The sequence below is a fragment of the Phocoena sinus genome, chromosome 17, assembly GCF_008692025.1.
Source record: "Phocoena sinus isolate mPhoSin1 chromosome 17, mPhoSin1.pri, whole genome shotgun sequence".
Lineage (NCBI taxonomy): Eukaryota > Metazoa > Chordata > Mammalia > Artiodactyla > Phocoenidae > Phocoena > Phocoena sinus.
In genome coordinates this window covers 29,544,828-29,558,341 of record NC_045779.1, presented here as the reverse complement: position 1 = coordinate 29,558,341, position 13,514 = coordinate 29,544,828, and the positions used below count along the sequence as shown (strand labels likewise).

The 13,514-nt window shown below is 40.4% G+C and overlaps 1 protein-coding gene across 3 annotated transcripts in view; it reads right to left on the bottom strand.

Annotated features, from left to right (window-relative positions):
* Positions 1 to 3,708: 3,708 nt before the first annotated feature.
* Positions 3,709 to 13,514, bottom strand: part of ATP6V0D2 (ATPase H+ transporting V0 subunit d2) — a 49,099-nt gene continuing 39,293 nt past the window's right edge. For 2 of the 3 annotated variants that reach the window (XM_032609367.1, XM_032609368.1), the window contains 3 exons: positions 7,391 to 7,564; positions 6,106 to 6,183; positions 3,711 to 4,473 (listed from right to left, as the gene is read on the bottom strand). In XM_032609367.1, the coding sequence (XP_032465258.1) occupies positions 4,312 to 4,473; positions 6,106 to 6,183; positions 7,391 to 7,564 (414 nt within the window). In that variant the 3' untranslated portion in view covers positions 3,711 to 4,311. Of the gene's footprint in view, positions 4,474 to 6,105; positions 6,184 to 7,390; positions 7,565 to 13,514 lie in introns of all 3 variants that reach the window. The other variant, XM_032609366.1, reaches the window with a different exon arrangement.

The window sequence follows — 13,514 nt, the reverse complement described above, 5'->3', positions numbered from 1 at the left end:
ATATGTGCAGAAAACCACACCTGCCCCGACCACCTGCAAAGATGGCTGGAGAGTAGATGACTTAGGCAGGCCTTAGAAAGGACTTCAGAGAGGCCACAAAACCCTGTAGGACACATTCAATGGATGACAGCTGAGCACCATTGTTCCATTTGTACTACTGCATGAAAGTATCCCAAACTCGGTGGTTCAAAACAGCTCTTTTTTCAAGCTCAAGGATTCCACGGGTCAGTAATTTAGGAAGGACTTGTCTTCCTAATCCCCTGGGATTTCTCATGTAGTTGTGGTCAAGTATTGGGCTTGGGCTTTAGTATCTGAAGGATTGACTGGGCCAGACGTGGCTGCTAGTTGATACTATTGGTTGGTGCTCTCCTGGGACTGTCATATTTGTCTATACCTGGCCTCTCCATGTGGTTTGAGTGTCTAAACTTGGCCTCTCTATGTGGCTTGGCTTCCTCACAGAATGGGAGGCTCAGGGAAGCTGGACTACTTAGGCTCTAGCTCAGGACTCCAAAATCCAGTAAGCAAAGGAAACTGCATTGCCTTGGAAGCCACACAGCACTGCTTTTCTGGATTTTGTTGATTATGAGTTAAGTCACTAAGGCCAGTTCACATTCAAGGAGGAAGGACAAAGACCCCATCTCTTGGTGGGGGAGTTTTAAAGAATGTGTAGACATGTAAAGCCACTGCAACCAGTCTCAATGATAGCCCTGTCTATTGATTGGAAGCCTAGTTCTTGCTACCTGAAATGGAGACCTAATACTTTCTTATTTCTTTATTTAGTTATTTATTTTAAAAACTTGTTTCCAACTTTGTCAGTAAGAGAGCCACACTGGCTGGAATGTTAACAACATTTCCAGGGATATAAATAGAGCTACTGATATACTTTTACAGCTTGTCAATGATCCTAGTCTTTTTTTTTTTGCGGTACGCGGGCCTCTCACCGCCGTGGCCTCTTCCGTTGCGGAGCACAGGCTCCGTACGCGCAGGCTCAGCGGCCGTGGCTCACGGGCCCAGCTGCTCCGCGGCATTTGGGATCCTCCCGGACTGGGGCACGAACCTGTGTTCCCTGCATCGGCAGGCGGACTCCCAACCACTGCACCACCAGGGAAGCCCAGGTCCTAGTCTTTAAATGACATTTTGTGGATCTTGTCAGAGTGATAATTCTCTGGGGACAATTCCTTTCTAATATATTGATTGACACTAGTTTCAATGTGCATCTTCTTAACGTATCTCTTTTCTTTCCAAAGAGAATTCCAACTTGACCAGAGGGATTTCAATTAGTGATCAAGCTGGTGGTGGAAGCGGAAAATTGCAGCACAAAGTGACTGAGGAGAAAGTGGGAGGAGGGTGGGAAAGTAATTGATGGGAGGCCAGATAGAATAATGAAGATGTAAAAGAGGAAAATCAGGATGGGAAATTGCTCAGGGCAGGTGGTTTGGCCTTTATGATAGTTTCTGCATCCTATTTTCATATTTATAAAGCTTATAGATTTTGTGACTGCAGCAATCTAAAATGTCATCAAAACTCCTAACATCAGCTCTTGTGAGACACACGGGATGAAATAACTAAGAATGATATGGTCTGATAAAGTCACATCTATTCCTCAGCAATTCTATTCCCCACATATTAGTATTAATGCCTCCATTTGTGAAACGGAAGAGAAAATGACTCACAATGACTGAAATGCATCAAACAATAAGGAGAATTTTGTCTGCTGCTGAAACTAAGACAAAACAGGGTGGAACTGCAATCGTATCCTTCTCATATAGCTACGTCTTACCTGTGAGATCTGACATTGACAGCATTTTTCAAGTGGTAGGCTAAAAGTTACTACTAATGAAACCCCTCAAATCTGATCATCACCAAGTCTTTCTTCACTCTGCAAAGATTTATTTCCCTTTCTCAATGTCTTATTACATTGCTGCCATGCCAGTGGTTAACTCAACTCCTCCACTATCCAGCAAGTTAGCCTTAGTCCAAACTCACCCAGATTCAAAATGGTCATTTCCATTTACTCTCAGCATTCCTAAAGCATTGCAACAAATAAAAGGACGGCATTTTTTTCCCTCAGATATTCGCCAAATATCCTGAGAACTGAAATTGCTAATTCTGAATCCCCTAGCACCACAAATTCTCCTGACTGCAAAAGTTTCTTAGAGATTTAACGGGTTCCTGCCCATGGAGAAACTGATAAAGTACTTTTGAACCTTTGAGAATGACGCGAAAGGGAGCTGGATGAAGGAGGGGTGGGGGGGGGGCATGGCTGGAAGTCGGCACCAGCGCACAGGCAGGATTGGCTGCAGACTGAGAGCAATTTTGGGTATAGAATTCACTGGAATACAATGTTCCAAGATCAACTGCAGCAAATTATACAGGTGGAAATATGACAGATTGATGAAATACTGCTGGGAGGAGGGTGGGAAAGGGATGGTAAGGAGCCTCAGCTTCGATCACTTAGAAAAAGAAATACATTTTTGTCTCATTGTTTTCTACGTTGCTTTATGTACCTGATTTGTTGGCCTCGTTTTCTAGCATACGTAATGTTTTTCAAATGTCCATATTCTCCAGTGTGGACCAGTTGCCTGAGGTAAGACAGAGAAGTCAGATCCCAGCAACACTTAAAAGCTGTAAGTTCAAGGCAAGTTCTTCAAATTGCAGAGTGTATCCCCTTCTCTAATAGGGGCACATTCTACAGTACTTGCCTCATGAGGCTATAGGAAATTTGTCTCTATTCACACAGTGGTTACATTTCGTGGCTAGGGAACGGGTTTGGGGGATTGGTGGCTTCATTGCTTACATGGAGGGAACAAGAGAAGTATCATCAGCCTGTGGCCTTGTAGCACATGTAGGGCTCCCACGCATGTCATGAAGAGGTGGGTGGGAAGGGCTTAGTCTGAGAATCAACTTTCTCTAAGCTGCCTCTTTCCTATCAGCATCTTTGCTCTCAACCCTTAAAGAAGCCCAGAATTTTACCCCCATCCTTACCCACCCCCACTGTAGACACCATGGGTGAAAATGTAAAATGTAGATGTCTCCTGACATCCAGGCCTCAGAGTAGAAGACAGCAGCTGCATGCAGGGGCAGGAACAAGTTAGGGAGGATGTTTTCCAGACCAGAGGCCATACATGGGAAGCAGGCTCCCTGGGTCCAGCTGATGGATCTGCACCGGAGCCCTGCACCAGCTGCAGCCCCCCTGCCAACAGAACTGGGGTGTGGCCTAGGCTTCTCGCACAGCTGAGAGGCTAGGCACTTGGCTTTCTTTCTGGCGGTATGAGCCGCTGTTTTTCCTTATGCTTAAACATTCCTATCACTAAAATTATGAAAATGTTCTACAAAAAAATTTCTGAAATTTTGCAGAAAAATTGATTTACTTCTTGGTCTTTGTGCCTAATTCTAGTTACCAGTATATGTATATTCTCTGTAAATATTCTCACTTGAAGAACTTTCAAATATGCATATTTTTTTAATTTTTAAACTATAGCAAATACAGATTTTTCTATTTAGGAATTTTTTATTTTTGAAGAAAGCACTAGAGCAGTGTTTGTCACTTTTTCTTTTTCTGGGTAGCTCTCTGCTACCCAGTTCTGCTAAAGTTTTATAGAGAATCCATATCTTGTAAACCGAACCTGTGATTTATGCTTCTGAATGAATAAAATACAACTAATGGAGTTACTTTCTTCTCAGGCAAAGTATGAAGAAACTGCAAGAAAGAGAGGTATACCTTTTATTTAAAGAAAGTTGTGAGAAAATTAGTTATAAGTGGTAGCCTTAATAACAAATTTAACACTACCTGCATCTATGGAATATGATTTGGAATTATGTAGCTTTCCCAAGCCTACCAGATCAAAGTGTATTAGAAAAAAATATGGTATTTTCCACCATATGTGGTCCATGTTGGCTATGTACAGCTCTGGATTTTTGTGGACCTAGGGAAGGGATGGACAGTTAAAAAATAAAACAGACACTCAGTATTTGGGCCTGTGGAGAATCATGGGAAAGCAAAATACTTTTAATAGATTTGATTTTTAAAAGAACAAAAATAAGAATAGGAAAAGTACCATAGGGTTAATTAAAATTAATGTCTAAGGCAAGGTGAAGAATGAGACATAAATGTGGAAGCAAGATTTAAGGCTTCTGAAAGAAAAAGAAATGCTTTGTTTCAGGGTTGGCTTGCTGCGTTTCCAGTCGGTCTGCAATTCATGAAGTGAAGTGTGGCTTAGTGTGATCTAGATAATATAACACGACTCCTATTTCCCTCAGTAACTTCCTCTTAACATTTATGATTTTATGCATTTCAGGCCCCTCACTGGGTTATAAGATTGGAATGTAACTGTTAATTTTAGTTCGATGTCTTTGTGAAATGCATTCGGCTATCCACACGACATTTCTTATTTCTTGTTCCTTCAGCTTGGTATACGCATAAAACACACCATAGTGGAATTGCCTGTTGAATGCCAGCACATTCATCTGTACCTGGGGAAGGAAAAAAAAACATGGACCATCAACTCTTCTGGAACATACTACTTTAATGAAATAATATTAAGCTACAGACTGGTTTGTATTTGTGCAGTGCTTATCTGTATTTAAATAGACAATTTCTAAATTGTGTCAAAGAAAGAAAAGCAGTAGGAAATTCAGCAAGTCTAAAGGGAGAGCGTCACTCTGCAGAGAAAGGCAGACAACAGTAGTGTAAAAAGTAAGTTTGTAAAATCATAAGACAAGCTCCAAATCTCAGCAGCACTGCTAGCACCAAGATTCCTAGGAGGACTTTGGAGTGTGTGTGTGTGTGTGTGACTTTGTAGTGATATTTATTTGGCTTCTAGCTAGTAGGCTAGTCTCATTTAGATAAAGTATTTTTCCTTGGCCACAATTTTTTAAATTTTAAGGTGGTTTTTAGGCTATTGAGCTCCCTTTCAGGGTAATGTCACAGGCCTCTGGAATTTGGACCAGGTGATATTATGAGTTTCCTTAGGATGCTCTGCAGCAACTTAACATACAGTTGAATCGTGTTTTTCTGCAGAAGGCAGATCAGTAAAAGAAAATTTTCAAAAAACATTTTTTTAACTGGGGTACAGTCTGAAATGGAACAATTCCTTTATTCTTTTCCATTTAGAAAAAAGGAGAAGAGGTACTGAGTCCCACATGTAATTCTGAAAACCTCAAGTTTTCAAAGCAGTCAGGAAGGGGAGGGCCCCTGCTCTTAGAAACCGTCACACATTTTTCCTGGCAAGGGCAGCTCCTTTAATAGCTGTCTTTGCAGCAGAAGGGCAATAGTGTGGAATTTTAAAACATCCCTAATATATGGGAATACTTGCATTGTTTTTACTTCTTTCTAGAGAATCATTGGAAAATGTCTAGAGTAGGACTTACAGGAAGACCCCCATACTGCTTTCTCAAGCCAGTTTAACCCTAAAGTGTGGGTGAATTTCAGGGTTCTCTGTTAGTTCCAATCAGACTGAGATGGAAGGACCAGTGGTTTCAGGGAAATGAATAAAGTACACTAGAAAAAAGTCTCCAGATTTGGGGGACTTTACCTGGCTACACTTCCCCAAAGTCCTTTTGTTGCACACTTCAGTAGCTCAGGAATTGGCTATAAATGGATCAAGTATTCTTTTGCATTTTCAGGGAAAGAGAATAATCTAGACGGGATGGATTTCCATGCAAATAATTCCTAAGTGTTCTAATTGTGCGCAGGAGTGATAAATCCTTCTTGAAAAAGGGACGGATTCGAGTGGGATGCCCTTAACAGGGTGTGCCCCCTGGGGACAGTCAATATGTGATCATGAGAACATCCTAGCTTTGTTTCTCTAGATAATTACAGAATGGCTGCCTTACTTCCAGAGCTTTGCTATGTGAACATCTGTCTGGATATGACAATCCCACAAGAAGCCATCATATGTGAACCACAGTGCCTTGACTCTCCAAGGCAGAGATACTAACTAATACCCATTCAAACTATGAATGTATATAATCAATTGGCCTGCTCAACTGTAAAAAGAAAACTGTAAAAAGAAAACCCAATTAAAAAAAAAAAAAAGAAATACTAAGACCCAGAGTATGAGAAAAAGAGTGCATAAGCTAGCAGGATTTCCATTTACATCATACCTCATGCTCATAAAACACATCCTCCAATGTCTTTCCCCCACTGCCGTCACCTACAGCCTCAAACAAAGGCTTGTATACCTGAAAAACAAAGACAAGAAATTGTTTTTTTAACAAATTTTCATTTTTTATAAATATAAAAACTATTTTTTTCCAGCAATATAGAAACTGTGCACCCATCTTAGAAAATCTATTCAGAAGGCCTCAACTTTTCTTGTAGGATCTTTGGCTTCTTGAGGAAATACCAAAAAATCCAAACAACGAGAGTACAGATGGCATTCCATCCTATTGGCTTGTTCAGGCCTACAAGGCAAGAGGCAAAAGCAGTTCTACTTTCAGTGTACACTGAGCTGATTTCCACATTTGATTCTTAAGGCTAGTTAGACACATTATAGAGGCTAAAGGAGTGCTTGTGGTTTAATCAGTATGGCTTCATGGGTTCTTTGAGATGAAAACTGATTAAAATTCATTATGGAATTTCAAGTGAGGAACGGGTGGAAATTGGGGAGAAACTCAAACTTTAATATTATGCTAAAGAACCTCTTGCAGTGACACAAGAGATGTCACAAAGGTTCACGCATTGTCTGCTGGCTTATCTTTCCTGGAGGGTTTTGGAAATCCATAGGCAAAGATAAGAGGGGTGTCATTCCAGTTCTAGAAAAGCTACCTGGAGGGTCTGTATGTTACTGTCTGCAGGTCAGAAGGAACGGTACCAGGGGATGAGGTTATGACCTTGAGCTGAGAAGCTTTAGGCTCTCTAAGAGCAATTGGGTGCTGGAGTGGGAGAGGACATAGCAGCCCTCCTTTCTTTTCCGAATCCTGGACACTGAGCAAAGGGAGTGGTATAAACAGTATGTCCATATTTTCTGCTGTCCTTCAAGTAGACAGTCTGTACCTAACACTGTTTGCCCAATGGGCACTTGAAAGAATGGCTGGGTCAGGCTCTTTTACATAACTCTGGCATGAGCTCACATTTCCAGAACACTGCACCAGTCCCTTGGGGAACTTGCTTTATCAAGCACTTCAAAACAAAAAAGGACTCAAATGACGGTTCCTTGGAGATTTAAACAAGTACTTGCTTGGCAGGGACCTTAAAAAACACCAATAGCTTGGGTTAGAAACTCAGCGTATTTCTTTGGGAGAGACATTACAGCAAGAGATACTGCTTTCTATTGCACAAACATAAATGTTTTAGATAGATAGGAAGTGTAAATGTGATATGCGTGCTTCTAAAGTACAGGTGATGAAATCACACAAGACATTTCGGGAACCTGGGATAAACACATACTCCATAGTCCGCTACTCTCTTCATTTGCTCGAAGTCCTCTGCTTGGGCCAGCAGGTGCAGTCCCTCGGGATAGAGCTTGCCACAGGTCGGGTAGAGGGTCTCGCGGTCCTCTTTGCTCAACTCGGTGCCAAAGGAGTTAAGAGTGATGATAAAAGCACGTCTGTCTGCCTCAAACTGAATTTGCAAGACATAAAATCAGTGAAATTGAGCCATCTACTAAACGCTCTAGACAAATTCATTTCCAAAATGATTTGCTTTCCTTTCCTGATCTATGTCTAATTATAATACAGACATGTGTTATTAATGTTCCCGTAGTCTCTTCCTGTAACAGAGTAACTCTGCTTGCCAGAGAAGGATCACACAGCAGTGACAACAGCCCAGGAGCCCAGGACCTCCCACTAAACTTCAGTTCCCAGGATCTCTGTTATTAGTTACTCATGTGTTTCTCTCACATAGGCCACTAGAGTGTCAAATGTGTCTTCCATAATAATTGGAATAATACCTACTTGCTGGGGTCGATTCAGAGAGAACAAGGTAATGTAAATAGAAGGGCCTAGCAGAGTGTTTAGCACAAAATGTGCATGTCATGCATGTTAAACATCCCTTTCTGATTGTTGATGTCAGTAGGAATTTTTACGTAATGAAACTGTGCTACTTACAATTCGTTTGTACTTTCCTGGTTTTGTTTTTCTTCTTTAAAGTTTTAGGTTAGATATCAATAAATTTAAGTCTGTAGCTAAGGATTACAGGGCTCGGGACAAGTGATCTTCCTCTCAGGGCCTCAGTTTCCTTATTTGTAAATGGTGGGTTTGGCTACACGATCTCTCAAGTGGGTCACATGTACTCCCGGCCTGTCTTCTCTGAGTTGAGCACCACTAGGCACCCAAGCTCCCAGCCTGTCAGGCCTCTCTGTCTTATCTAACCACGGAGTCCTTCTTGAGATTGCCTTCTCTTCCTTTGGACTCCTCTTAGTTTTCCTTCTACCTACTCTGACCATTTCATCTCAGTCTGTCCTCCACGGGGACCTCCTCTGCCCACCATGGGAGTTTGCCATGATGGCCTTGGGCTAAGAAAGCCTTCTCCATCCACCCAAAGCAACCTGCATTTACCACATTATTTTAAAATCTGTGCATGTGTCTTTCACCCCACCACACTCTAAAATCTTTGAGAGATCATGTCTCTCTAGTTGATTGTTCATTTTTGAATATCCAGTGCCTGACACAGGAAGATCTTAACTGTTTACTAAATCCAATGGAATGGTCCACGGTTCTACTATGGTTCTACTATTTTAAGAATTCTCTAATATTCTCTACAATGTTGCTATCCAAGGTGTGTTTCAAGGATTAGTAGCTTTGACATCACCTGGAAGCTCGTTAGAAGTTCAGAATCTTAGACCGTAGTCCAGACCTAGTAAACCAGAATCTGCATTTTAACAAGATTCCGAGCTTATTCACATGCACACGAAAGTTGAAATGAATTGCTCTACAATACTATTTTTTAACTAATTAATAACAAATCCAGACTTGCACCAGATTTTACTGGAACTCTTTTGTTAGAACAGGCGTTTCCTATCAGTACAGTGAGAGCTGGTTCCTTCTGATCCTTTTGATTGCTCTCATGGAAATTATGGGTGCGCCAGAAGCGAGGGGTGGGCTTATTTCAGAAGCAAAGGCAGCTGCCTCGGCTACTGAATATATCCAGTCCTGTCAGTAATTTCAGACTTTCCAGGGATAAAAGAAGAAATGCAAGAGGGAGATTTCATGGCAATTAAAAAAACCTTGAAATAATAGGGCAGGGGGAGCAGCAATGGAGTTAATTGTCCCAGATGACCTTCAACGTCCTCTCTAGTTCTAGAATGTTAGAATAATAAGGAGAGAAATAGGGCCAGGTAGGCAGCACTGCAGGTATGCAAGGCAGAGGAGGCAGCTGCATGGAGTAGAGCATGACATATTGGAGGAATGGCCATAGCTCAAACCCTGGGGAAGCAGCTGGAGAGGCAGGATGGACAGGTAGCTGGGAAGAGAATAGGAGAGGCTTCACAAGCCATGCCAAGAAGAGAGGACTTTGACTGATGCAGCTGGTTAACTGAACACGCCACACACTTTCCAACTTCTTGTCCTGGTTAATACTTGTTCCCTTTGCCTACAGAGCACATACTCCATCCCATGACCCTCCAGGTTGAAATCCTACCTGCATTTGAGTGCTCCATCAAATGCAATCTTTTTCATAAGAAACCCTTCTCTTTCCTCTCTAATTAAATATGATTTCCTTTGACTCCTTATTATAGTTTAATTTCCCTTTTATTATAACTGTCTATCTACTTTACTACTTCTAGCCTAGAGGCTGTGTGTGTGTGTGTGTGTGTGTGTGTGTGTGTGTATGTGTATTCTCTTAGTGAAAAGAACTATAATTTTTGAATTGTAAAGGAGCTATTCTGTCTTTGACCATCCCTAAGCAGACAGTTTGCTATGACATCTGATTATGGAGGACAGTGGATGGGGTGGTACTAGTTTCCTGTAAGCCCTGTATCATTTTCAGAGGGCAGCCAGCCTGTGTGGTACAGTGTACGTCGGATGTCTTTCCTTTCACTCTACCCTTCAAACACTCACGCATTTTAAAACCATAACTTATTTTTTGTTGTTGCTGCAAAAGATAACCATGCAGTGTTGATGTATTCAAAACCATTATCCGTTGCTCATGATGGAGTTGGGCTCATCGAGTCAAAAATTCTGGCCAGTTCCTTATAGGAGGAAGGGTCTCCCTGGTGGGAGCCTTATTAGCATGTGTACTGACCGAGGGAGACGAAACAAGCATATTCTGTGCTTATTTTTCACTGCTTCGTTAACCTTACAGACTGTCAGAAGAGCAGGAATAAGAGGCAAACAATATACTGCAGCACATTTGTCTGGACCATAAAAAATTTCTTTTTTTAAATATGAAGCTACAGTCCTGTGATTAGGTCACACTTTAACCTGCAAGCCTAGGTTAATGCCCTCTTCCACTGTATTCAGTCTTTTAAAGTCTCCTATCAAATGAGATCAAATGAGAATATGGAAGAACTTCAGAAACTCTAAGTGCTCTATAGCTGCACAAATAAAAGGGGACGTAATTACATCATCTGGTATATTTATATAAAACTGACAAGCCTCTTCCAATCATATCATTAGAAATGTTATAACTGCATAACATACATAACTGATATTTTTATATAAATGTACAAAGATAGTTAAATGGATTTTTATTTTTAACACAGCTTGAAAAAAATCTAATCTAATAAGGTAGTATCATGGGTATAGGAAAGGGACAAAGAGAACACAGGGTATAGAGTATTTTGACCAAATCCTCCTGGTGATAAGCATTCTGCTAATACTGTGCTATCCTTTTTACATTTACAAAGACATAATTCTCATTTACTTCTGATTTTTGTAGCACGTGCAGTATGATCTTGCTTAAGAATTAGCACAGAAGAGCAGTTTTTATACAAAAGAACTGTGCAGGTGAATTTGATGTAGACATAATTTAACATAGATAAACATATAAGAACTGGAGCCAGACTACCTGTATTCAAATCCTGACACTAACACTTGCTAGCTGTTTGACATCAGGCAACTTACTAGCCTTCTCTGCACCTCAGTTGTCCCTTCTGAAAATAAGGTACTAAACTACCCATCTCATTGTGCTATTTTGAAGTCCAAGTGAATTTGTGTATATAAAGCACTTAGGATAGTATCTGGTATATAATAAGTGTTAGCTATTAATAGTGCCATTGTATACCTCTGTAAGGTTATTATTATTTTTTCTTTTTTTATTGAATGAAAGATTCTTTAAATACTAAGTGCTTTACAATTTTGAAGTTTCACATTTCATATAATCCCAGAATAACCCTTTTTTCCCCCTTACCCCTATATTACCCCTGCCCCCCTCCCTCTCCCCACTGGTAACCACTAGTTTGTTCTCTATATCTGTGAGTCTGCTTTTTGTTTGTTCGTTTGTTTTATTCACTGGTTTGTTCTATTTTTTAGATTCCACATGTAAGTGATATCATACAATATTTGTCTTTCTCTGTCTTATTTCACTTAGCATAATGCCCTCCAATTCCATCCATCTTGCTGCAAATGGCAAAATTTCATCCTTTTTTATGGCCAAGTAGTATTCCATTGTATATGTGTAACACATCTTCTTTACCCATTCATCTGTTGATGAACACTTAGGTTACTTCCATACCTTGGCAATTGTAAGTAATACTGCTATGCACATTAGGGTGCATGTATCTTTTCAAATTAGTATTTTTGTTTCTTTTTGCTATATACCCAGTAATGGAATTGCTGGCTTATATGGTAGTTCTATTTTCCGTTTTTTGAGAAACCTCCATACTATTTTCCACAGTGGCTGCACCAATTTACATTCCCAACAACAGTGTATCAGGGTTCCCTTTTCTCCACATCCTTGCCAACAATTGTTATTTGTATTCCTTTTGGTGATAGCCATTCTGACAGGTGTGAAGGTTATTAATTTTAACATTCACCTTTTCCTACATATTTTGTAGGTATAAAGTACATGAACCATTTCTAAACCACAGGAATTATGCCATGTACAAACTACATTTTTTTTTTTTTTGCGGTACGCGGGCCTCTCGCTGTTGTGGCCTCTCCCGTTGCGGAGCACAGGCTCCGGACGCGCAGGCTCAATGGCCATGGCTCACGGGCCTAGCCGCTCCGTGGCATGTGAGATCATCCTAGACCGGGGCACGAACCTGCGTCCCCTGCATCGGCAGGCAGGCTCTCAACCACTGCGCCACCAGGGAAGCCCCAAACTACATTTTTGAGCCAGAGATAATGTGGCTTTTTATAGTGTGGCTAGTAGTTAAATGTATGAAAAGAAATGGAGGAGCTTCATAGAGTCACTAGGCTGCTTGTGTTATGTTATCAGCATGTCTGGAAGAGACTAACTCACTTTCTGACAATTAGCATGCCATGAAAAAAAATGTTATTTATCGATGTGCACTGTCTGTATAATATAGATAAAGACAAAAAGTATTTTTTGGAGTTCTCCAAGGAGTTCTGACTTCAAGGACTGCTTTGACCTTAAAGTTTTAACAGTATCTTTAACTGTAAGATGTTAATAATTAGATATTTGAGGGGAGCTAATTTTATCAAATGCAGTTTCAGAACATTTGGTTGAAATATATGCAGATGAGGTTATTTCAGGTTTTTTTCTCTTCATACCCAAAGGGTAGTTCTTATCAGGCTTTTCTTGAAATCAGAAGTCACTGAACAGCTTAAATATCTACCCACCAGTGTAGAAGCCACTGTAACAGATAATCTAATGGTTAAAGATATTCTTTAGATAAAACTTTGTTTCACAGGGCAAAGCAAGAGCATTTTAGGCCCAGAATGTTTTTTTTTTTTTTTTTAAAGATCCAAGCGAAATAGGAAGCCAGCAAGAGTGATCTATGTCAAATACTCAGTGCAAACTATGTCCAGAATTCCCCTCAGACCATTCTGATCTCTGGCCTGAGTCCCTCATGCATGTGCAGATTGACATTGCAAGCAAGAGGTCCTGTGGGCACAGATGAAATCTGTGATGATAAAGATGAATTAAAGAGAATATAATTATTCTCTTTTAGAGAGATTGGAACCAATGGTGGCATCTGACACATCGTGAAGTTTAAGTGGGCATGCCAACTGTGAATCACTACCCATAGAATCTTCTTGCCAAGAGCGGGGATGGTCAATGGTTGTTTGGGGCAACCTTTATTTTAGGATTTCTATAAGGAACCATGCCCACAGTAGACTTTGTTACCAAGTTGTGGGGGTCCCCAGCTGCCCAATTTTGGGAGGGAAGTTGGTGATTATTATGAGTACCTATAGTGCACCAATTGTCCAAAGCATACTAAATTTTTAACTAATTATAATCTGCTTTCTTCATACTACATCAAAGTGAATCATGATCAAACTTCTATCAAAAACATTCTTTTCTAATTCCAAAGTAACTCTTCTATGTAGAAAACTAAGAAAATACCTCTTTTAACTGAAGACATCAAATGATATATGTACAATAAAATATACTGCTGTTTTATTTCTAAATAAAAGAACTTCTAAGATTTTAAAAATTGGTAGGATTA